This window comes from Lates calcarifer, linkage group LG9 (assembly GCF_001640805.2).
Source record: "Lates calcarifer isolate ASB-BC8 linkage group LG9, TLL_Latcal_v3, whole genome shotgun sequence".
In the NCBI taxonomy this organism is placed as follows: domain Eukaryota; kingdom Metazoa; phylum Chordata; class Actinopteri; family Centropomidae; genus Lates; species Lates calcarifer.
The window spans coordinates 7532836-7557865 of record NC_066841.1 but is presented as its reverse complement, the minus strand read 5'-3'; the positions used below and the strand labels follow the sequence as shown (position 1 = coordinate 7557865).

At 39.3% G+C, this 25030-nt stretch overlaps 1 protein-coding gene across 1 annotated transcript in view; it reads right to left on the bottom strand.

The window, feature by feature from the left end:
* The window catches only part of mmp17a (matrix metallopeptidase 17a), a 58225-nt gene that overhangs the window by 11029 nt on the left and 22166 nt on the right, over positions 1–25030 (bottom strand). The window contains exons 4-6 of the mRNA XM_018680671.2: positions 14398–14684; positions 1970–2146; positions 767–869 (exon numbers count right to left, since the gene is read on the bottom strand). Of these exons, the coding sequence (XP_018536187.2) occupies positions 767–869; positions 1970–2146; positions 14398–14684 (567 nt within the window). The remainder of the gene's footprint in view (positions 1–766; positions 870–1969; positions 2147–14397; positions 14685–25030) is intronic.

Below are 25030 nucleotides of genomic sequence, written 5' to 3'. Positions count from 1 at the left end.
GCACCTCATGACTTCATATCACCAAAAAAACTCTTTTTAAAATAAATGTAGAGTATTCCTGAATGGATTCATTATATTGTTTCTCAGTGAAAATTGGAAAATGGTAAGAAAATTAAAAAACAATCACAATGTAATTATGCTGATGTTCAGGGAACCATCAGAAAAATAGAAATCTCTCTATAATGAGTTCCAATACAGTTACCCTGCAATAAATATCACCTGTGTGAGACCTTTTAAAAGTAGAGTTCTTATAGATGTACCCAAACTCCTGTTATTGCCTTGGTTTCAGCATACCTACATATTTTATGGCTGTGTAAAAATGCCTGGTTAAGCAATTTATATAAGCTTGAAAGAGGAGATGAAGTTTATGAGCATGAGCACCTTTGCCAACTGAAGCCATTAGACATATCAAAGAGCAGCACTTGTCCTAATAAGATGCGTCCTGAGTCAACAGCAGAGCAAGCATCATTCTTGGTACCAAAATTGTACTGTGACATTCGATTTTCATTGACATTGACACTCCACTCTGCGACACTTTTGTGGCCATTACAGCACAGGCAGTGTCATGTTGTATGGGAAATATTTCCTTTCACCCAACAAAAGTGCAACATTGGTGATGCTGGGTCACTGTGTTTTATCTTCGCACAAAAGTAGGGTCCTCGAGTTAGACCCTGAGGGACTGTTGAAGAGGCTGCAGTGGATTTTCTTTTTCATGCAGTATTGTTACACATGAAAGATACTGGGTGTCTTTGAATCTTTTACTCACAGGACAGTGGATCGATTTTCAGGAAGGTCGAGCAGGACAGGAGGCTCAGCCGTCTGGGAGGGGTTGCCTGGTCGGTTTGTGTGGGACACTGAGTCTCTGACACCTAGAATGAGACCAAATGCCAGTCAAGATGAATTTACGACACATGCAATAACATTCTGGTAATTCTTAGTTATTTGGTCTAATCCTGTTCTTTTGTAATGTTACTATTTTCCTATTTTGTGCCATAGTATTACATGGCACATAGCATGCAATTATCTCCCTTTTGTCTGTTTTATCTTTTTGTTCCCCCACATACTTCACTTCACTCTGATTCAATTCATCTCATGTGTCTTCACAATTTATTCCTGCACTTCATTCTCCTCTACATGTTTATCATTCCCCTCTCATACACTGCTATTTCCTGTATCAAGGAATGGTGTGGTAAGGTCACATGCCATAACGCAGTCCAATTAACTCCTTCCATGTTTTCCATTTAATCAATAACCTTGCTCTACAGAGCTCATCAACTGCCTCCTGCATGAGGAGGTCTTTGCATCTTCAGTTTGCTGAGCTGTCACCGGCAAACGGCTGTTTCCACCACTGCACCGAGAAATATACATAATTACAGAGCAGAGGCTCATGAGTCATGGTCAGTGGAGTAGAGGAAGATTCTGTGAATGCAGATATGGGCAGAGTAGGTCTCCACAATGTTTATAGACACACACACACACACACACACACACACACACACACACACACACACACACACACTCAGAGACTTCACTGGATTGATCAGTGTAGAAGCAGAGTCATTTTTGAGTCTCGCTTGCTTTTATGATGCATCAAATGAGTAGCCAGCTCAGCCAGTGTGTACTGTAAATTTCATGCTCACTGTACTGTAAACACTCTGGAAATAATGATGGAAAAGTATGTGTCCAGTAGCAGAGTATTTTGAAAATACTTGGAAAGGCTGGCTAGAAAAAATGCTATTACTTCTATTTTAAGGCACTCCTTCCCGCTTTGTTTTATTTCTCTATAGCACTGTCCCCAGTACTGATCAGTTCCTGAAATACCATTTCTCATTTGGGTGTGCTTGTTGTAACAATGGGGGAAGATTCATTAATGGAAATTCTGATGGAAATAAAAATTATTTACCCTCTCTCTCTCTCTCTCTCTCTCTCTCTCTCTCACACAGTAAGTTGATTACATGTTCCCTCGTACCGTAGAGCTGCCAGACGCGGACCTTGTCTTCATAGGGTAGGTCATATTTCAGAGGGTCTCCCACAGGACCCTGGTAGTACGGTCTCATGATGGACTCCATGGCTGAGGTGTGGACCAGGCCGATGGCATGACCAAACTCATGGACCGCGACTGCAAACAGGTCCATGCCATGAGAGTCTGAAGGAACCAGAGACAAAGATAATTTAACATAACATGTTAATAGACAAAAACATGGTGGTATAACAAAAATGAGGACATAACAAGAAAGGGAAGGCAAAACTGAATACAAACACAATCCACGGGTCACGATTGATTGGACTGACATGAGGTGGTGAACATGAGCTACTATAGTTACTGCTGTATTACTACATAGATACTATAATGGTTATTATAGTAGTGCAGAGTGACAGAAGGTAAACTGCTGTCAATGGTCAAACATATTGTTTAATGTATTGTGTCATATGCAGAGTTTGTGTATGAACCGGCATGAAAGATTAGTGAATGACTTTGGGAAGACCCAGTAGCAACACTCACCAGTGTCACCTTTCTGCTTTAAGTCTGTGTCCTTGAATGACCCAGCCAAACCCGTGTCCAGGTATTTTATCCCTTTTCAACTCATCTGCTTATGGTGCAAATTAAGAGGCATGACAGCTCAGGGGGCTTTGAGTGCTGTTAGGTGTGTGGCGTAGTGAGATAACCATGGTAATACCGTCTGAGTCTCTGGACTGCCAATCAAAATCTGAGAGCGGAAAGACACCTAAAGAGGCTGCAGGCTATTAAAGCACATTCCCCTCGATGTTCAGCTAAAAAACAGAAAAGAAAAAGCCACCGAAACTCCTTGTCTGGCTCTGTGAAGCAAGACAAAGACCTAAGGGCTCGGAGATTTAGATTTGCAAAAATATGGAGAGCTAGCACGTCAAGCCAAGCTAGCTTAGAGTTCCTTGGTGGTTAGGCTCAAGTTTGCTTTCAGTTAACCTTCTGTTGGCCTCGGCCTGGGACATGCTCTCGTGCTTACAGTACCCACTTGAGGTATTCAGAAGGTAAATGCCAACTCTAATCTACAAGAGCATATGGTGCAGAGAGGAAAGGTGAACAAAAGGGAGGATAGAGGGAGAGAGCAGGGGCTCAGAACAGAGTATGTACCATGTCATCATATTTACAATCCATGTGAGGCAGACAGAATAGACGTAATGCCTGCGGACAAGAGGAGCAGAGAGGATTGGGTGGATGAACCAGATTCATTTAGGAAGGCAAGAGAGAGACAGAGCGACAGAGTCGATTTATGTAGCTCTACAGAACATTGAATTCTTTTATATTTAAGGGTTCAGTCTTGGTTCTGCTAGATTCACCAGTGGGTCATTGAGTAGCTTTTTATCCACCCAAATCCTTTCATTGCATGATGCTAAGGATGGGAATTTACAGCTTCATTCACTACACCTCTAAACTTCCTGTCTGCCATTCCTCAAGTCCTCAAATACTAGAATCACAGGGCTCAGTTGCTTTGATCTTGTTCAAGAAGTCCTTTGTAAGACTTCTGTCTGGCTGCCTCAAACGGATATCCCTTCCTGGATTCCCTGAAGCTCCCTTACAGGGGCCAGCATGTTTACGGGCAATGCAATGAATAGGTAACTTTGACAAGCACTGGGAACTACAAGGATGTTGTTTGTTTGGACCTTACATCTGCTATTAGCAAATCCCTTCCTCAGTTCTTATTAACTAGCTCATAATCAAGCCATCAAGCCAAGGAACCATTAAACATAAACAAAAGTTGTTTATGTTTAAACAACTTTAGACAGTTTTAGACAAGAAACTATATATTAAATGAGTGAGAAATTGTTCTGAGTTATGTTGTGTTATTTTGTGGAGTGAAATTTAAAATCTTTATTTTTTATTCAACAGTATTTTATCAAGTGTCAGATATGTCAACTGTATATTTCACATGATCTCTTTTTATCTTCAAACAGGTAATATTAGCAAGCTAATGCTAGCTTTGTCAGTTGGTTTGAAACGGTTTTGCCTGACAATTACTGTATACAAATATTTGGTAACAACTAATCAATAAGAATGTTAGGAATGTTCTCTAAAATGTTATAATGTAGTGATTTGTAGAAGTCTACCCAACATGTATTAGTAGGCTAGTTTGAACTTTTGAAAAGCTCCCGCAACCCTCTCGTGATCTTTCACATTGCCAAGTCAGGAAATGATATGGCACAGCACAACATGGCATGACTTGATAAGAGGCAAAACTAAAATAAATACAACATGACACAACACAACTCAGTGGCAAGTCACACGAATCCAAACCACTGAAGTTCCTAGAAAGCCTTTGAGGTCACAACTTTAATTCAATCACCAACACAGCCCAGCAAGGGCTACACTTAATGCAACAGCTGAGGACATTCTGCCTGTCAATGACAGCGGTGGCCCAGAGCCAACATCCAGTCCACTGTGACACAACACATTGGGATAAAGACCAGACCACACAAATAATTGAGTAACCAGATTTCATTCCTAACAACATGCCCATTCTCCAAAATAGCTACTCTATGCTCTGGCAGCTTGCATCCAACATCATTAACAACCTCCACATCCACATCATCTAAACTCTCCCTTCCAAGAGGCAACTCTGGGCCATTGGAGACAAGACAGCCAGGCACAAAAACAACTTCTTCCTCTGACCAGTGCTGCACCCTAATTGGTAAACAGAATGGTAAAAAGCACCACAATATACAACAGCAGCCATTGTCAGGGACAATAGCCACCTTCTTTCATTGTCCTTAACTCAATTACATGGTATTTAAAGTTGCATTTAACACTGTCTTCCTTCCAATTGGGAATCCTTTTTGATTTGGTATGCTCACGGTTTTGTTCATTTTTAGACAAATAATGTTTTATTGAGAATTTTTCCTCACACAATGAATGTCTAAAGTAGTTGGTGTGGCTTGTTACTGTACATCTGCTTAGCATATTATTCTGTTTCTTGAGTTTATTTTTGTTTAATGTAGTTGCACATTAATATTTAGATTACTGATAGGATGCCTGACAGAGAGAGAACAGTCCAACTTGTTTTGACTGCACTGCAACATATCAATACCTATTTCCAGTCTAGAGCTTAGTGTTTTCTAGAGCTGCATTTCTGTTTATTATTGTTATTATAACTATAAAATCTGCAAACAGTACAACTTGAAACTGATCAAAGCTTTCAGCTGCAACTTTTCATTTCAGCTGTGGTATAAAATACAGCATCCCACCACTCAATTCTGCTTCCATATTCAAATGGCAAAGAAAAGGTTTATTGCACAACATGTAAGAAAGCTGATGGGAAATTGGCAAAATGCAAACTGAATAATGGGCCTAGAATAACCTTGCATAACACATAATTAAGCAGTACTGGTGGTGCCTCATTCCTGTGTTATACTGAGGTAAACATACAACATGTTGGGTTATTTCTCTTTGTTACTGGCTTAGACAACATCCTTCCAAGTTGTAAAAAAACAAACATTTGGTAAATGAAGGCAAAAGATTGTCAATGTTGTACCTATCTTACAAAACATTAGCTGAAATGTTAAACTTGCTGTGCACCCACAATTGTGGCAGATGTAACTATTGTCAGCTATCCTGCAGTATGATGAAATCACCTTGGTTTATACAGACCCTCCAGTTCTCCAGGTAAGCATCTCTTGTTGCACAATGAATACAAAGCAGTCAAGTGCACCATTTATTGTGATGTGATGATGTAATTACCCTGGCTTCCAGTACTTGGGTGAACTTTAAAAAGCACAGTGTGCCATTGATGGAAAAAAGCAGCCTTTACATTTGATGTGAATCTTTGTAATACAGTGGTCAGCAATTTCATCTTAAAGCTGAATAACTTCAAATGGTTTTCTAGGTTTTTAATTATCTTTATATCATGAATAATAAGCCAGAGAAAAAGAATCTTATCAGTGCAAAAGAACACAGGGAGACAATAGCTATATTAGCTTATTAGCTCAAATTCCCAATATGAACTTTTAACTAATAGTAAAATAAAAATACCTTTTAAAGCTGAAATTTCTATGGCCATTATGGCAACCATGTACAACCCACCAGGATAAAGTCCCTTCCAGAGATCCCTTGCATGCCAACATTGCATGTTTATCCACTGGAGGTACATGAACACATCCCTAGTCTTATATCAAACTCGCTGACATTGCAAGCCTGTCCACTTTCCATCTGTCCACCAGTTGTTCAAATTTAATAAGAGTGACTGCAAGCAATTTAATGGCTGTGTTGCCTCACATTTCCTCCCAGTTCAGTTGACAAAGACACAGAAACATCAATGTCCAGTATAAAACTCTCAGTAATATCCTCATTCACATTTTTTTGCTATGTTTTCTGCTACAAAGATTAATAGTAACTGCCACAAACGCAAAGCAGATTCATTTAATCTCAGAAATATGTAAAATGATAATAATGAGATTGCATGAATCAGTAATAATAAAAACTAAATCATATGGTTTCTTGATGGGCAGATTTTTGGAGAAAGCAATAAACATAAAGAGTGATACATAGTTTATGTACCCTTTTTGATTGGGTCATGTCCTCTTCACTTGATTTTAGAGGAGAGGTAAACAAAAAAGTAAGTTAGAGTACCTAGAGGATAAAGTTTATAGTTGCAGAGCTCAATCACTCTGCCCCTCTTTTGTTTATACCTCCTCTAACTTTGTGGGTTTTTTTTATTGTCCCTGGATTCTGGTCCTGTTGCCATTTTCTGGGTCTGAATTGTTTTGCAGCATAGTTTTCCTCCAGTTTCCTATTTTGTATGTGCTTGAAACTTTTGTTATTGTCAACTCTGTTACCTTAAGCATCAGTCTAGACATGTTGTTGTATGAAATCCAGAGCAGAGACAGGATGTGATGTGATATAAAAGGTGAGTTTAAAGACAAGAAAACTTTAAATTACACTTTTAAAATGTTTTATAAAAGCAATATGAAACAGCATGATGTAGCCCAGAGTGTCTAAAGTTTACCTTTCTCCCCATGTGGCAATGATTCTGTCATGCTCCTTATTCTTTGAGAGGCTATAACTACACTTTCCTACATAACTTCCCCATTTCTCCTTGGCTGACAAAAAAGAGAGATGAACCAAGAGACAAGGCCAGTGAAAGAATTTCTCCTGTCCATGTTCCCATAACTTCAATTGGTCCCTTGCAACAAATTTCACAAATAACAGATATACCTGAGAGTAGCCAAGAATGTCCAATGAAGGTCTGTGACTACAGTTCAAAACCTTTTTTTGTTGGCAGATTCATAAATGTTTGATTTTCAAGTCAAAATATACAGGAAGCCTAATGTCTACCCATGTTTCCCATTTTATCTTGACATCTTCACCAGCTAAATTAAGGCAAAAATGCCAATAAATGAATAAACATGACTGCTTTGAAAAATCAGGTCTATGCTAAGTTAACTTATAATATCTATAAAGACGTTTATTAGGATGAGAATACAGTAACATTAACCTAACTAATCTGCCTCCTATTATCTTTTTTTTAAAGTGTTTCTTCTCTTTCACAGAGGAACACATCCTCACAGAGACATAAACAGTACACACAAGGCTGTGTGCTCACCACATAGCACACACACACAGAAAAAAATGAATGTCATGAAAAATTCACCTGCTTAATGATGCTTTTGTTTTAGTCAAGGTAATCGGTTTGCAGAAGCAGATTGCTGGCAGAGTGATAATTAATAGAAGCAATCTGCTGCATGTCAAAGCAAAAACAGCACTCCCAGACCCCCACTTATTTGATCTCCCCAAGATTCCAACCTCTCACAACTCCTAATGGACGCCAGGACCATCAATCAAACAGTGGGGGTGAACTGGTCCGCTAAATGTGGTGCTTAATATTCCACTATTCAGCATCATCATCCACATTAGGAGATGGCCTTAGCGGACCCTGAGTTAGGGTCCTGCTGAGAACAATGTACCGGGAGGTGGGGGAAGGGAATTAGCAAAGGCAATTACTCAGCTACGGATTTGTCTGATAGGGTTCATTTTTCTAAAGACGATTACAGAGCTCTACAATGTGCTGAAGCACCAACATTCACTTTTTACCTTCTGGGGCTGACCTAACAAGTTTACATCTTCTCAAGGGATTACTATGCTTTTGAAAAAGTTGCTAAGAACAACAATTTATGATTCTGATAGCTTTGTGGAGAGCAGAGCTAAGCTGGGCAGGATCATCATTATCTGTCTTTACAAACACAACGATACAAGCAAACACTGACTTCAGCGAAACAATACCTCAGAGACGAGCTGATGACGCTGGAGGAAGAAGTTGTGAGATAGCAGCAAAGTAGAGCTGGCAGAGTGTGACATGAAGAAATTAAGAGTTGTTTAATTAACTTTTTTCAAGCCTGGCAGCCTTGGAGTTGCAGGGAAGGCAAACTCGACGGCTAAACAAAGTATTAAAATCCTGAGGTGAGCTGAACTTCACTTCCAGCACCACAGAAGAAGAGAGCATTGTACTAGGGTCTGTGGCTATCTTCGGGGAACTGATTAAAGGACATTTGAAGAGAGGGTTCTTTATTTTTTTTCTTTAGAAGATTTTAACAGTTAAAAATAGCAGTCTTTCTGTGCTGGCTTTACAGATGAAAAAATCTGATGCACTGGATGTGATTTTTACCCATCTCATGAGGAAGAAGTATCCTTGAAAATGGGAACATCTAACGAGGTATGATTCACAGAATCCATCCATATTTTTACCTTCTCCCACATGAAAGGCCACTTTACTGTACTAATACACTGTGTACCATCATCCTTCAATCTCCTTGAATTATATATGGCTAGTTATGTTTCTGTGAACCAACATTATCTTCAAAATTAGCATTTACAAACATATAAAGATTTGTTCATAGGTTACTTAGTTTTAGTACAAATATCTTAAATATTTTTTTTATTGTAGCATAGTGGTTGTCAGAACCTTTAATAACTGTCTTTTGAAAATTACTATGATGGACGCAGACCATTGTTGTTGTAAAACACAAATTACAGTCATATAGATTAGGTCACACCTCTGACCGCGCCCTCTTTCACTCCCACTAGGCATTAACCAACCTATATCTTTGCAGCTGTTGCCCCCCCACCCTCCCCAACGAACAAACACACACTACAGCAACACCACAGCATCGTCTGCTTGCCCTGGTTGCCACTGCTGTGGCCTGGTGGGAGGTCTAATCGGAGCAGATTGAGCTGCTGTCCTGTGACATATGGTTCACAGCCCTGACAGCGCAAGACAAAGGAGGGAGATCCATGCAGGTCCTGGCCCCATCACAGACTCACCAGCTGGGACAGACAGCCTCAAACACACACACACACACAATCCGCCCTCTTTATCCACCATTGTTCAGGCTGAGGTGTAATCTAAAACACAGGGTCAAAATGTACCACAGGGCTCTACATCTTTCCATAGATGTGTCCTGTGGACATCAGTTCAACAGAATGATACCATGTTAACCTGTCTGTGATATTTGCACTACAGACTCAGCTTTTAGATTCACAAAATATTTGTTGTAAATATCTACCGCCTTCTTACTAAAGAAGAGAAAAACCTATTCCATTAAGGTTGGTTGTCGAAGCTAGAGTTGTAAAGATTAACAACATGTATCATGAATCAGAGTCACAGATTTAGCTGCACAGATACACAACCCCCAATTCTCAGTGAAATTCCAAATAATCTCTTTCTCAGACACCCATAAATTTCCCACACCTAAAGAAATGTCCACGATATAGTGTACAACATTGTCTGATATTTACATGTATTTGCGGTCTCAGAAACTCTGAATTGTATCACAAAATATGCCAGTGGCAGCTGAAAGCATAGCTACTCATCTACAGAAGATGATGTGTACCCTGATGGTGAAGTTAGAGAGACGCTAAAGCTACTTCCACCTGGCTGTATCCTAAACTTTTGGACTCAAAATATTTGCTGTTTTCTTTCATGGAGTTGAAAGACCAGTCTACAGTAGTTCATAGTCAGTGGCAAGCAAGTAAACCATGTAATGACAGGAAGCAGGTTTTTGATGTTATTTTAGAACCCTGAGCTGGTGCCTCAGCAAAGCATTTCCCATACATATTTCTATGGACAATATTTATGAAAGAAAATTGTACAACATGACAAAGGAATCCACATGCAAGTCATATTACAACCAGATTTACTGCCTTGTGGTTGTATTTCTACGCCAACTATTTCAGTTGCAGTTAATCAGCATGTGAATTCTTGAGTTATGGCCAAAAATGTGTTTTATGCGGTCACAGTCACTTCGACCTTTGACCACCAAAATCTAATGAGTTTATCCTTGAGTCCAAGGAATTCCATCAGGGGAATTTCTGAGATCCCTCATTTGTGAGATATTGCTCTCACAAGAATGGGATGGATGGACCAATGTACAGACTGATGGACTGACACAGCCTGAGAACATAATGCCTCTGGCTGTGGCTGTCACGGGTGTGGAGGCATAAAAACTGATAATTTGCTTGGATGCTTGTTCCCAGGATTCATCTTGGGCAATGGCCCACAAGAGGCAACTTTTTCAGAATGAAGCAACATCAAATAAAGTATTGGTGTGTAATGTGCATGTGTTGTTCTCTACAGTGCATTAGACAAGATAATATACACATAGCCCTGTATAGGCCTATACTGTCATTATGTCTAAAATCACTCATAGTGTCAAAGCTGCTGCTTCATAAAATGCTGCTTGCTTACATATTTTCTCTTGGGTTTGCTTTTGGCTTTGGGGGAGGTATTCATGTCAGATTTTGTAATGAGTTCATCTTTCATCCAGGAATTACTCTATTTGGGATGTCTGAGGGTGAGGTGAGAAAGAGATGTAGTTAGAAATAGGTGTAGGCTGCCAAGTCGTGCAATTCAGTTTCTCCTGGAAGGAAAAAGGCGTCACTTAGAATCAGAGGAGGAGTAATGGCATCCTTACATATCACAAACTTTTTGGCATCACTTCACTTCATCTACTGGCTTTGGGGACTTTTCAGCAGATGGTGGTGTATGCAGCATGGCAGTAAAAATTACTCCTGGCCTGCTTAGGTACTATTTTGAATTCTATAGAAACAAAGACTAAATAGAGACATCAGTCACCCATGAGCAGCTCATATAATTATAAAAAATCAAAGTTAATGGCGCACATGAGCCGACATTACCAACAGTATACTGTATCTGTCTGTCTGTGACTGAGACTGATTCACTTTCTGTAAATCTGACGTCAACATTCTTGTCTCCATGAACCTCCAGGTGTCTCACCCAAAATTTTGTGTCAAATGCCCTTGTATAAACCATTTCAGCTGAGAGCTGGCTTGGTGATGTGATGTCAAACTGATATTTATAGTTCATTTTGGCAGAATTTAGTGGAAACAACCAGCAACAAGGACAGTATGCTTTGATCTTAGTGCTTGTCAAATCATCTAACAGCATCAAAATGTCCATGCCCCACACTTTGCCCACCAATTTTTATATCTTCCCAAAAATCAATGATTCAACAAACATGGACATGTCACACAGTGATAAGCTAGAAGTGCGCAGGTGAGAAAACAAAGCAGGACTGGATTTTCTTTTCTGGATTTTGAAAGTGTCTACTGTTTTCCCCATTTGTATGATTTATTGTGTGAAGGCTACAGAGACAGGCAAAAGACACTGAATTCTTGGCGAGAGATCAGGAAGGCAGTGTGATGAAGCCAAGAGAAGGCAATGAAGGCAAGCTCTTAGCACAGGTATTAACACTCCTGCCCTCAGATACAGTTGGACAACTTTTCGTATTACAAAGTTTGTTTCAAGCATTTGTCAATCCTCTTCATTCCCTGTGGTACATAAGGTCACAATGAGTTAACTCCATCCTTGGCAACATATTGAGTTAGATTCATCTTGGCCATCTCCTAGCTGGGTCATTTTTGATCTTCCAGGTTTGCCTGGAGGAGTTCTTTTCAGTGCAACCCTTGGGAAATTTCAAGCTGAAACCTATCATGACTCTTATCCTAACTACAACTAAACTCAAATGACAGATTATTATAAAACACTTATTTTTTAGCAGCCTACGTGTGTCAGTTCAAAATTCCATTAACCATATGCCAATATCCATTTTAGATTGGCACTAAATTAAGTCACTCATGATTACATCCTCAGGCAAATCGTCTAACAAACCTTTGCTTTATCACTCAACCTGAAACAGCCTGATATGATTTGACTCTATGATGCATGCTGTTTCTTTTTTGTCTCCTGGGACTGATCAACCGGGTTACAGTCCAGTAGTTTCTAAGCTAACAGCTAGCTAACTCTAACTTAATTTCACATCACCTATAATCTGTGTATGTCACAGCTATGTCTGTTGCAGTGTAATCAAGTAACAGTTACTAAGTCAAAAAATTTGACCTGGTTAAGTATTATAGTTCAGCCAGTTTCCCTCATCCAACCACAACTTCATTGGTGAGTGGAGCTTGGGGTTGTTTAGTCATATTGCTGTTTCCAAGGTCAAATATGAATTTTCATACTTGGCTTCACTCTTTTTTTGACTCCCCTTGGATGCTTGTGAGAGATGTTTTAGCCAAATATTTCTCACGTCATCTCTACCTCTCTCCTCTGCTGTCCATCCATCTCTCAAAAAAAAGGGATGAATGGAGGTACCGAGCAAAGGAGAGAGGAACGTCATTTTAAGTTAAGTCATCCAGATGAAAGGAAGAATAAAGAAAGCAAGTCAGAGAGAAAGCAGAGTTAATGATTTATGCTGTCATTCGTGTGACCGCGCTGAGACAGGCTTGCCTGATGATGCTTTCACTGTGACTAGATCACTCCATCCGCTCATTATATCCGGATGAGTTGACTTATAATGCCCCCCCCCCCTTCTGCTCAACACCCCCCTGCTTCCTTTAAAAAAAAAAAAAAAATTAAAAATAAAAAGAGCAAAGGACAGCAGGGAGAAAATTAGGTTGATGCTAAGTGACAAGACTGCTGAGGTTTTAGAGATCACATTTTGAAAAAAGGTCCTGTTGTGCCACCAATAATTTCACACACACAGCAAAGGCTCTGAAATTCACAATTATTCATCAGATAACAATGACACATGCAGTTCAGCAGGAGTTCAGAGAGGAGGCGAATGAATGATGATATCTGCAAAGAGGACAGATATTATATTGTGAGTGAATGAATATGTATGAACAAGTAAATGAATGAATCAGTGAATGTGAGTCCAAGACACTGAAGTGTTTTCCTGGGCTGTCTAAAAGTGACGGATATTTCCAATATAAGCTTGTCTGCTTTTGATTGGCAGAGCTGATTGAATTCCATTTAGAGCTGCTGTCATCCTATCCTCATTTCAAACCCGCAGATTTCCCTCAGTGAGTAATCAAGCTCTTTGAAAACTGTGTGATGAAAGAAATTTGGCCAGATCAGTCAGGATCTATTAGCCCACACAACTCAAAGCAAAAAACACACTGAGGGAATGAGTTTCACTGGAATGAGCCAAACACAGTTGGTAATTATGATAAAGACAGACTTGATAATGATACAGTTTAGTAGTTAATGTGGCTCAAGTCAATAATACATCTTGCAATGACATATAATAGACAATTCACCCAAAAAAAAAGAAAAGAAAAAAAGAAAATGCAAATAGTTTTTGTTCATTTGACAAATTATGAGATCGCCACCACTGAGACTTCTGCCTTTACCTCAGGACAGTAAAGCTTAATGGAATTTCATTTTTGATGCATAAAAAATGTTTTTTTGTTTGGTTGTAACTAATGAATACTGATCTGTTTTAAATTTACACTTTTGATCAAATGTTTGGTGTCTGAAATGCAAAATAAATGTTTTAGAGAGCTCTCAAAGTGCTTGTTTCCTCCAAGCAACAATCCAACACCAAAGATATTTAATTTACTGTGATTTGATTTAGTGGAGGCAGCAAATCTTTATATTTCAGAAACTGGAACCAAGCAATGTTGGGTAATTTCATTGATAAAGAACTTGAGTGATTGATTGATTTGGGGGGGGGGGGGGGGGGGGTTAAGGACCACTTTTCTGTCAGCTGACTTATCTATTAATCAACTAAGCATTTCAGCATTTCTCAGCATTACTCAGTAGTAACTTTAGTTTGAAAAACAATGCCCAGATGAGCCAGGGTAGTGCACAGATATTACTGCCAGCAGTTTTTACTATTTTGTAGATATTTTAGGATGTCAACATATACAAAATTAACTGAATCACATAGGTGTGAGCAGTTAAGTTCTGCATTTTATACAGTATCACCAAAACATGTATGAACCAATAGCAAATTATATTACATTTTAGGATATAAGCATATTGTAAATGGAAAATTATCTCAGCCTGTGCTGGCAGCACCAAATGGATGCTAAATCTGTGGTTTACTAGAGCTGATTACAACTTGTCTCACCTGGAGATCTGAATGTCCACGCCTCATCGTCATCAAAGTGCGTGTCCCCTGCAGTGAACCTCTCTCCGGGGAAAAATGCGTGCGCCACGGTGCCTCCCGGCCCGTCAAAGGGATATCCATCATTGTGGTCGGCCTTAGTGAAGTCGATTTGAATGTCCGCGTCGCTGCCAGCCACCTCGTGAAAGTTGAGTGGTGCAATGTCACTCCAGACCTTCAAGGCGTAGTACATCAGGGCTCGAACGGTGTCCCTGCCCAGTACGGCCGAATCCTTAGGGAAGGTCCTCACCCTGAGAGACAGGGGAGAGAGGGGATATATTAGATACAAGAAAGAAAGAGAAGATGGGATGGTGAGGAGGAGAAGTACGTAAGGGAGTTGAGAGGAGAGATGACATGGCTGATGAGGGAAGTGGACTGGAGTCTTGACAGAGGAACAAAGTAAAAGTGAAGACAAGAGAGGAGAGCAGGGAAAAATGAGAGGGGGAAAAATGATGATGGACAAGAAACAATAGGAGAAAAAAAAAGAAGATTAAAGGAGGAAATGGTTAGAGAGGTAAAATCTGTGGGAGGAGACAAGATAAGAGGAGTATGTCAAATAGCTACAAGGGTGACACATCAGAGATGAACATGAAGACGAAGAAGAGACAAGAAAGGTAAAGGTGAGGAAAAGAGGGTGCTGAGCACAGGAGACAGAAGGAAGAAGTGAAAAAAGGAAAAAGGAGGGCTTGGTATACAGTAGATTCTGACAGGAGAGGAGCAGGATGCTGAGCTCTGAATTGCATAAAAGCAGAAAAGCATAAAGGTCAACTATGTTTGCCACTGCAACTGGGACCTGCATGAAAACGAAAATTCAGTTTGCATATTTTATGTGATTCCATCAGATTTTGTATTTCATGCTCAGGTGCTCCTACCGCTCACATATACGGGTGATAAGTTGAGAGCACAATGTGAATTGGAAGAGATTACTGAATCAACTTTCAGGAACAACTCATCAGCTTTTCACTGTCTTTTCCATTTCACTCCTTATTTAATTTTCTTCCCTCCTCACATCATTTCAACATCTCTCAATCTATTTCCTTCTGACAGCGCACAGTAGAAACAGGACAAGAATAAAAAGGAAACCACTCAGACATCATGCTAACTTTGTTTACCCCCTGTCCTTCTAAATCTCCACTGTGCTTCTCCATTTTCTTGTTTTCCCTCTCTTTGCCTCCTCCTACAGTTCTGCTTTTACATGATGCACTTGCCTACTTTCTCCCCACAAGAGCAATTTGTTCATTTGCAGGAAAGCAGGGCTCTTAGCCTAGAGAGAACACTGCCTTGTCTTACCACCACAACTAGTTTACAACCTGCTAGCAATCAGTTAGAAATGAATAAAGTGGGGTACTGATGGAGTATCCTTTTTTTAAAACAGAAACTAGACTTACTGCCTCATGGTTGTACACCTCTGCCAAGCAGTCATGCTGCAGGAAATATTGTCACAATCTCTCCCTCTTTTCCTGAGTTATGGTGTTGAATAATGGCTTCTTTTTTTCAGAATATTATGATGTCACACTCAAGTTGACCTTTGACCTTTTAGGTGCAAAATGTCATCACTTCATCATTTTATCCCATTTTATCCTTTTATCCTATTCTGTGAAATTATGTCATGGTTAGTGTATGAATTCTTGAGTTATGGCCAAAAATGTATTTAAAGCTAGATTTTATTGACAATCTTGATATCTTTTTCAAGTGTCATGACTTGCATCAAATAAGACACGACTGTGCTGTAATAAGGAAAGGGAGCTCAAACATGGATATTGATTCACAGATCGATTGTCACAGGCAGACCTGAGGACTACACTACAAGGCAACATTTCCCACACAAACAAACTGAAGTCCACAAGCGCACACAGAGATTACTCGTCTCTGAATCTAAGGGGAGAACATAGATAGAAGATTGAAATAAAATAGACACAATGCGCTGTAACAGATAAGCAAATACTGGCATTCCTGTTCAGGGCAACCTCAGGAGAACAATGATTCTGGCATGTACCAAAACAATAATGCCCATCTGTCAAAAAAACCTGTTTTGTTCATTTATGCTGCAATTTTCATGAAAAAGAAAAGCTGGGTGAAATGGTGAATGGAAAGATATAAACTCTGTAGGGAGACTTGAAGGTCAGTGCACTTCGAGTGAGGTGACTTTTCAGTAAATCCCGGATAAAATGGCTTATAATTAATTCTGTCTTTCTCAGGGGACCAGGCTGTTTTTCTGTTTGCTTGGTGTTTTAATTCATTTTTTAAAAATATGTTAACTCGATTTCAGCATGAAAAGGCAATGAAAACTTTTAAAATAATCTTTATCAACTGGTTCTTAAAGCAAAAGATCATAACACTTCTATATCACACACTACATTATTTTATCTCTATATTGTTAACAGATAACAATAACGGAATAATGACTGGGGCATCACCATCATCAACTGGGTGTCACCAAATCACCCCAGACTGAAATCTTCAGATATAGCTACAATGCTTGCCCTCGCTTTCCCCCTTTATGGTATGTTTACAAATCTCACTACACAACAATAATACCACAAAATCCTTATTATTTTTGATCAGTTTAGACAAGCAGCACCAGCTACAGGGCTTTCAAACTTAGTCCGTGCCAATCATGTTAAACATTTAGGTCACAAATAAGTTCAGAGACTGAAGTTCTGTCACTACAAACAATTGTGTTCATGAAAAGCCCTCTGTCATTCCCATTCTTCTTTTTGTTCAATCTGGCATCTTGAAAGCCGGGTTTCTGTCAAACAAATCATTTGTTTGACGTTTATTTTCAATTCATACATGAATTCTTTATGATTAAGGACTTCTTGCTGAGCAATGATGACTCATCCCTCTGACTGGAGCTTCACCCCCACTGTTTTTTTTTTTATGTTTTTTGTTTTTTGTCTTTTACTGGCCTACGATCTGCAGTCATGGTGGAGGTACAGAAGTGGTTCATAGTGATAGTTTCAATGGTTCATTTAATTTTCTTGTTTTTTTTTTAAATCTTTCTCTCTGTTTCTTGATTCATGGTGAGCTCCCAAGGCTAGGCTGTTCTGATTTTAAGACCACTGGCAAAGATTCAAAAGAGATTCATCCAGTATAATCAGAATTTTCTAGGGATACTGGGCTGCTCATCATGTACAGTACAATCTCTGTACTTGATGTAATTTCAATTGTGATTTGGGCTTGTTTAATTTGTAATGACTGTACCAAGAGACCACAGAGTCTGGATTTCCATCAGCTTGGTGAAACAGGAGTAGAGAGAGATTGTTTGTCTGGTGCTATGATCTCTGAGACTGTCTCTGTGGACTTATGCCAAACCTGACACCTTAAAAACCCTCCACAAACAACTCAAGCTGTACTTCAGGAGAGACAGAGTGCACTGCAGTTATTGCACTTGCTTCTAAGTGTATATGCGTGTGGAGAGCCAGCTTTGGTAAGCATCAAACTTGTTAAGATTATGGTGTTAATATTCCTCTTATTAATTATACCAGGTGACAGCTACCCACTGTTTTACTTCAGTCACTGTATATGTCAAATCACCAGAGGAAAACAATGGAGAGAATGAAGAGGAAGATGTACGCAAGAAGTAGATAATGAGGAGAGGAAGGAGAGATAAAATTTGTTGGAAAATAGACCGAGCATGAGGGAGGTTGAGAAAAAGAGAGGCTAAAAGGCAGAAATACAGACACGCTGCTATTTCAGAAATATTTCTGACAACTCCCTATGGCTTCATCTTCCACTCTTCTAACTGTAGTCAGAATCACGTAGTTTGTTCTCCATAAGAATGACGAGTTCTTTAAGTTCCAGCGTTTCTCCAGGCTACTACACTCAGAGGGATCATTGATCACACAGACACATTTCCATCTCTGACAGAGTATCTGATGTCTCCTTTTTCTTACCCGCCAAAAATGTTCCTCATTACAAAAGCTTTTTAAAAATGGCTTCTGTTGCAGACTCGTAAGGCAGTACACGAGTGTGAGCGTGAGAAAGAGAGAGAGAGAGAGAGAGAGAGAGAGAGAGAGAGAAGGAGTCTGCCTCTTTTATGCTGATGATACATGAGTGTAAGTGGGAGAAGGGCAAAAACCAGGGATTAGGAAAACTCGAATATTTCCCCAGTAGGCAGTTATATCAGCTTAATATAATATGTTGCATTGGTCATCATGCCTTACAGAATAAAACTACATTTAAATTTATTGATAGAGACCAGACAACAAAATATTTTCTTTTTAACCAAAAAATTTGATTGTTGTCTTTACTGCCCTTAGGTTTAACTGTCCTTTTTAGAGGAGTAATATAATCATGTATTATCTCCCATGAACAAAACATAAAACAAAAATTTTTTCTTAACACACTACAAAAGGGGGGTATGTTTTTTACTTTTCAGTGCTGACTTGTGTCTTCAGAGCCTCCTTTCAGGCTGAAACCCGCATGGCTGGAGGTACTAATGTTCCATACTAAACGCTGATTGAGCATGTTTGTATTTTCTTGCATCTACATCAGGTAGTATCACACTTTATTATTAACTGGAGTGTTTTCCACACTTTGTGTTGGCTGATTCATAAACAACATATAAATCTTACCATATTTACTGTAAGCCAAACATCAGTACAGGTGCAATTTCATTCAAAGACATATTTAAAGTCAGTATTTCACTTGTAATGAGAAAACACAGGCATGAACAAGGAAAAGGTCTACAATCCCTCTTGCTTCCTGCAGCAAAGATTAGGAAAAAGTGACTTCACAGACTTTGAAATTAGTTTGAGGGACAGAGGGCTGATTAAGGTGGACTTCATTTTCTCGACCTATTTAATTCTTCCTTCATTTGATAAATGAGTGAGAGCAAACTGGGCTTATGGGTAGGTAAATGTGTATGTGTGTGTCTGCATGCATGCTATGTGTATGAGCTTAAGCTGATGTGTAAAGACGTGTTTGCATGCACACACACACACACACTCCCCTATTACATTTCACCTGTTTGACTTTTAAGCTCCACATACTCGTTGCAGACCTTTCCACACACGTGGGCTCAGAGTGATGATTCAGATGATGAGAGGCAGAGAGGAAAGGAGAGAGAGGGAGAGAAGCAGACCAAGGAAACTCTGAGACCCCCGCCTTCAGCCTCTCAGCAGGCTCTTACCTCCTGTGGCTCTGCCGTTCCACAGAGACATGAGCGGACATCAAAAGTGATGCTATAAAGTACATGAGCACACAAACACACAAAAATAATATTCACCTCCTGTGCCCCGCTACCCTCCATAGACATAAGCTGATTACCCTGCAAACTGAAAGCTCATACGCCAACGGTGATTCATATGTCCATGTGAGCTTGTAGACGGACACATGTAGCAGCACAACCACTCAAAAACATTCACATATGTGGAAATATTTTGCTAACAGAGACTTGTGCTGTGCATTACCAAAAACTCCTTATACTTCAATTACACACACACAGGCTCGCACACACATCATGTCATTCAGGCTGAAGATGAAAGACACTAAATTAAAAGGCTCTGCATGCATCTCCCCTCTCTCCACAAATCTTTTTCTCCCCTTTCCACTGCGCCTCCCTCTTCCCTCCATTCTCACTATATTCTGACTATTACAGTCACCAACTCTCAGATGGCGATGTGAAATCTGCTGAAAAACACCACGGGTTCTAATAAGATAACACTTAATAACAGCATTATATTTATTCTTAAAGTCCCTCCAAGCAATTTCACAGGTTGGTGGCCTCAAATGGCAGCAGGGAGATGAATGCAGAGGGCCCTGGAATTATGTAGCAGGATGTCAATAAACTCCTCTGTGTGGCAGAACTGCTTTGTGATACAGACACACTGATGGTTTTGTGATTGACCAATAATAGAGGCATCTCTCTCATACATATGAGAGAAACTCAAGGTGCACGCTTCCCTGACTAGAAGGATTTCAAAAATCTATTACTCATGATAGCTAATTCAAATAGAGTGATGCAGTGATGCGATTACCTCAGTTTGCCCAAACTGCATGTAAACAAGGATGTATTTTTGAAAAGGGTAATTATTTTAAATACTGAAGAAATACATAACAGCAATTCCTGTTTACTGTGCTATTCCTACACTATTTCTTTTCCACTGAGGGTGATGCAGCAGTGGGAGTTTCCATCATGAACAATGAAATGCCAGTTTAAGAGAGATTTATGCAGCAGAATCTTGTCCATGAGTGGAGTCAACAAACCTCTCATGGGTACATCTGTTGGGGAACAAAATGCTGTCAGTGATAAAGATGAGTCAAAATATGTAATTCCACTGAACACCGTGCCTCATTGTTCATTCAGTTAAAAGACAGCCATGTACATCATAATGTTTTTAGGAATTCTTGTCTTCTCATTGACATTTGCTCTAGCATTTTTAGTAGATTGATTTTTGGCAATGTCAGTGACTTTGGTCCAAACTGAAATATCTCAAGGATGTATTGCTATGAAATTTGGTACAGACATTCATCATCCAAGATGATGCACTGTATCCTGATGACTTGACACTGAGGGCAGCTACTGTAACACCTTTGGAAAATACCTTTCCTTCTATGCTCTATTATCTGGTTAAAATTTGAATTTGTCCAAATTATTATTGTACATACTTAATCCACTTTCCCATCCAGTACATTACCTCTGCTGTGTTTACATGCTACCATGCTAGACTAAGAAGATGAACACAGTAAACATTAGACTAAACATTACCATGTTGCAATTGCCATTTTGAGCATATTAGCACGATGAGGTTAGCATTTAACCCAAAGCACCACTATGTCTAAGTAAGTGTGTCTAAACTGCTAGCATGGCTGGACTTTTTTTTTTTTTTTTGGCTCTGACCTTTTAGTATCAATATAATATTTCAGTCCACTAACTCAGGCGGAACTTATGACCTATGTTGTTCCTGATTAGGCACACAGCCCCAGAAAAGTCAAATTAGTTCAATGTTTTTCTTAGTTTGCAAATAACACAGGAATTGGTTCAAGTTAATCACCTGCTGAATACTCAGCAATATGCCACAATATTTCACAGGTGCCAAAGGAATAAGAGAATGAAAAAACATTTGTCATGTTATGGCATGCCTGGCCATTACCACTAGCAGCTTTATGTTATTACTTCTTATAGTCCCAGTGCTACTTTATGACTTTAACATAGCAATGCCTTGGATACAGCTGCAGCATTTCTTAACACTTAACTAACAACAGTGAGCTATGGCTATAATTAGTACTTTGATGGACTCCTGCTGCTGAGTTATGACTATGGCTACACTTAATACTCTCATTACCAACTGCCCTCGACTTTGAATATGGCTTTTCTCTTTTTAAATAACCCTCACTATGTTTAAAGCATTTACCTATTGCTACCTCATGCAGGTCTCATAAAACAATGGCTTTAAGCATAAGGATATTTAATACAATAATAATACACCCCTAAATGTGAGGAGCACGATGTACTGTGGACCTACATCCATGAATTTTCATGATCATTAAGCGCGTCTTTATGTTACTACATTTCTCATGCTTGTACTCAGGCCATTTACTTCATTAGAGAGATGACAGCGCAAGTCTAAAGAGACGGATGAGAGTTGGTGATTTTGCAAATTCTGAATTAGTCTGTAAAAATTACCTACTGTATTAGATTAAACAGACACAGAAAGAAAAGATGCAGCCTTCCCCTTCATGTTTACTTCTTCTTTCTTTCTTCTTCGTCATCATTATTCATCCTCCTCCCCATCTTTTCTCTCCTCCACTCAGCTCGCTACACCTATCTGTTTGAGTTATCAGTCGGGCTGCTAATGACTGCCAGGCTGTCTGCTGTGATAATGGGCTAACAATATGAGATAATGAGCTAACAGTGGGCTGTTACACAACTCGGCTGTTAGTGCCTGTAATATACTTGGCTGGGTGCACTGTGCTGTATCTGTGTGTGTGCAACAGAACAAGAAAAAGGTAAGCAGGAGTTAAATTGGGATTAAGGGCTCAGCTCTGACATAAACTATCCCAGATCATCGCAAAAATCATTTACTTATATTTCTATTGTGGAAAAACACATTAGATGAAACTAAGTCTAGACCAGCCCCTTATCTTTTTTCCCCCTATGAAATAACTGACACTCACCACCTACTCTGTATATTTTCAGAGCATAATGATGTAATTTGTGTGTGTGAACAAGTAGAGAAGAGTGTTAAGTGCCAGTCAGTCAGATAGTCAATTGTACTGAGGTGAGCTAAATCTGGAATGAGTGGGCGAGTCTTTGCTTCTTACTGAAAGTTAGTAATATTCTAATCAAACACTGCATAATGGTGCAGCCCTTTGCTACATCAGAGACTCACATGACAACTCACATTTTAAACACTGCAGATACCCAAATAAAAGTCCCAGTTCTATTCAAATATTTGAATGCTTTGTAGTGACTTTGAGCAGTTTGATCTCAAGCCAACACCTGGAAGAATGTATACATCTTTATGTACTATACATACTATTGTAGTCTACTTTGTAAACAAGACTTTGTTCTCATTGTTAACCATGGTGACGTCTTTATGATGAAGTGAAAGGCTTTTCACACCAACACCTGTTGTGCATATTTGTACTTCTTACAGAGCTGTATGCAACATATAAAGTACTATAGCACAAGAGTACTAAGTAAGTAATTGAACTCTGTTAACAAAATTACTCATGCAGTGATTGCAGTTTTAATGTAAGATAACCTAATTATGTTATTAAGATGAGAGTTTCCTTATGATGAATCGGATTAATATCAGGTTAGTATATCATTCACTGATCATACACTCAGTTATGAGCAACTGTTACTGCTCCAATAGCATAAATCCTAACACAGTAATTTAAGATCTGGGAAGAGTAGTGTTACTTAAAAGTACTGTCACAACCACAGCCATGGAGCATGTGTTAATATTTTCTAGCTTCCAGCATTTGTGAAAATTCTTTAACATCAGAAGTATCAGATACACAGCAAGGTCTCCAAATCCATACTACAGTATTTGTGGTTTGAACTTGATTAATATACGTAACCAAGTTTTTTTATGTGTCCTTTAAATATTTTATTCTCTGTGGGGGCACTCTATACATTTGAGTAATAAAACATCAGTAAACTAGTTTGTTTTTTATGGATTTCTTTCCTGGCTATACAATGAATTAATCAAATATATTAATATATATTAATATATTAATGCAATATATCTGTTTCAGCAATATAAATAGTTAGATGATTCTTTAATCTGACTGATGTGGTGGATCAGCATACTAACATTTAATATGCCTGTCAGATTGCATCTGACTCATTAGCTGCTTTGCACATTATCTCCATTCTGTCAGCCTTGTTATTCGCCCATATAATCTAATGAAGCAGAGATACCATGAAATATTAGATGATAAAAATAATTTTCTGAAGCAAGCAGTGACGGAATCACTATGCAAGTGGTACAACATCAGCTGAAAACAGAACTAGGGAGCACACCCAGAGAATTACAGTGGAGGCCAATCTGTGCACAATATGAGTGCTTTGTTGTGGTGCTTTACTGAAAATCTGTTCCCTATGGAAATCTCTGTGGATCTGAAGTTAGCACATAATCCACAACTGTTCCTGGGCACTGTTCTACAAATCTGAGTGCTGTGAATATAAAGGTGCTTCACTGGACTGAAGACAAGCCTGTCTTATTTCAGAGTGGAGTGAGCTGACAGGAGCACAATGCATGATTGGCAGCAGTACAAAGAGAAAGAAAGTTAAAGCCCACCAGAAAGGAGGCAACACATACACACCTGTGCATATATACTGAATATGTGTATGTGTGTGTGTGTGTGTGTGTTGACTTTCCTTATTTCTTAGTCCATGCATGTATTCATATTCTGCACACACACACATACACACACACACACACACACACATACACACACAAACAAACAAACAAACAAACAGGCCCACACACCAGCTTATGGCAGCTCATTGCGATAGCGATAGCGTGTGTGAATCAACACAGACCATCCATATGTTTCCCTGCCTCCTCCGCTGCTGTCTAATACTATGATGTGGTTTCTCAGATGGTTACGCGTGACCATAGGCACTATGTTTATCATGGGAAAACATCCCTCTCTGCTGCAACAAAGTCTTAGGAGTCACATGTGTGACTCTCTGAATCATTAAAGGAATAGTCTACCGTAAATCTTTTAAAGCTTTTATCAAACATTCACAGGGCTTGAAACATGGTTCTAAAAAGTTTGTATCGTGCTTCTAGCGGAGGACGGCAGCTGTTGTCAGCTTGGATTCACAGCAGTTACAACTGATTCCAACAGAGAGCAAGTTTCAGGGCAAAAAAAACATCAAAACATCCACATCCACCTCTCAAAGCACTTATCTACTTCTCTGCTGTTGACTTTCATGCTCTGTACCATTTCTGAGAGATGTGGAGGCAATGATGTGAGAATAAAGTGATGCATTTAGCTATATTGTGGGGAAACTAAGAGAGTTAGGAGTTGGTGTATGTTGCAGGAATGCTTTGAGAGGTCACTAAGGTTTTTTATTGTCTCTGGGTCACCATTGGAATCTAATGTAATGAAGAAATTAATTAGGAATAGATTG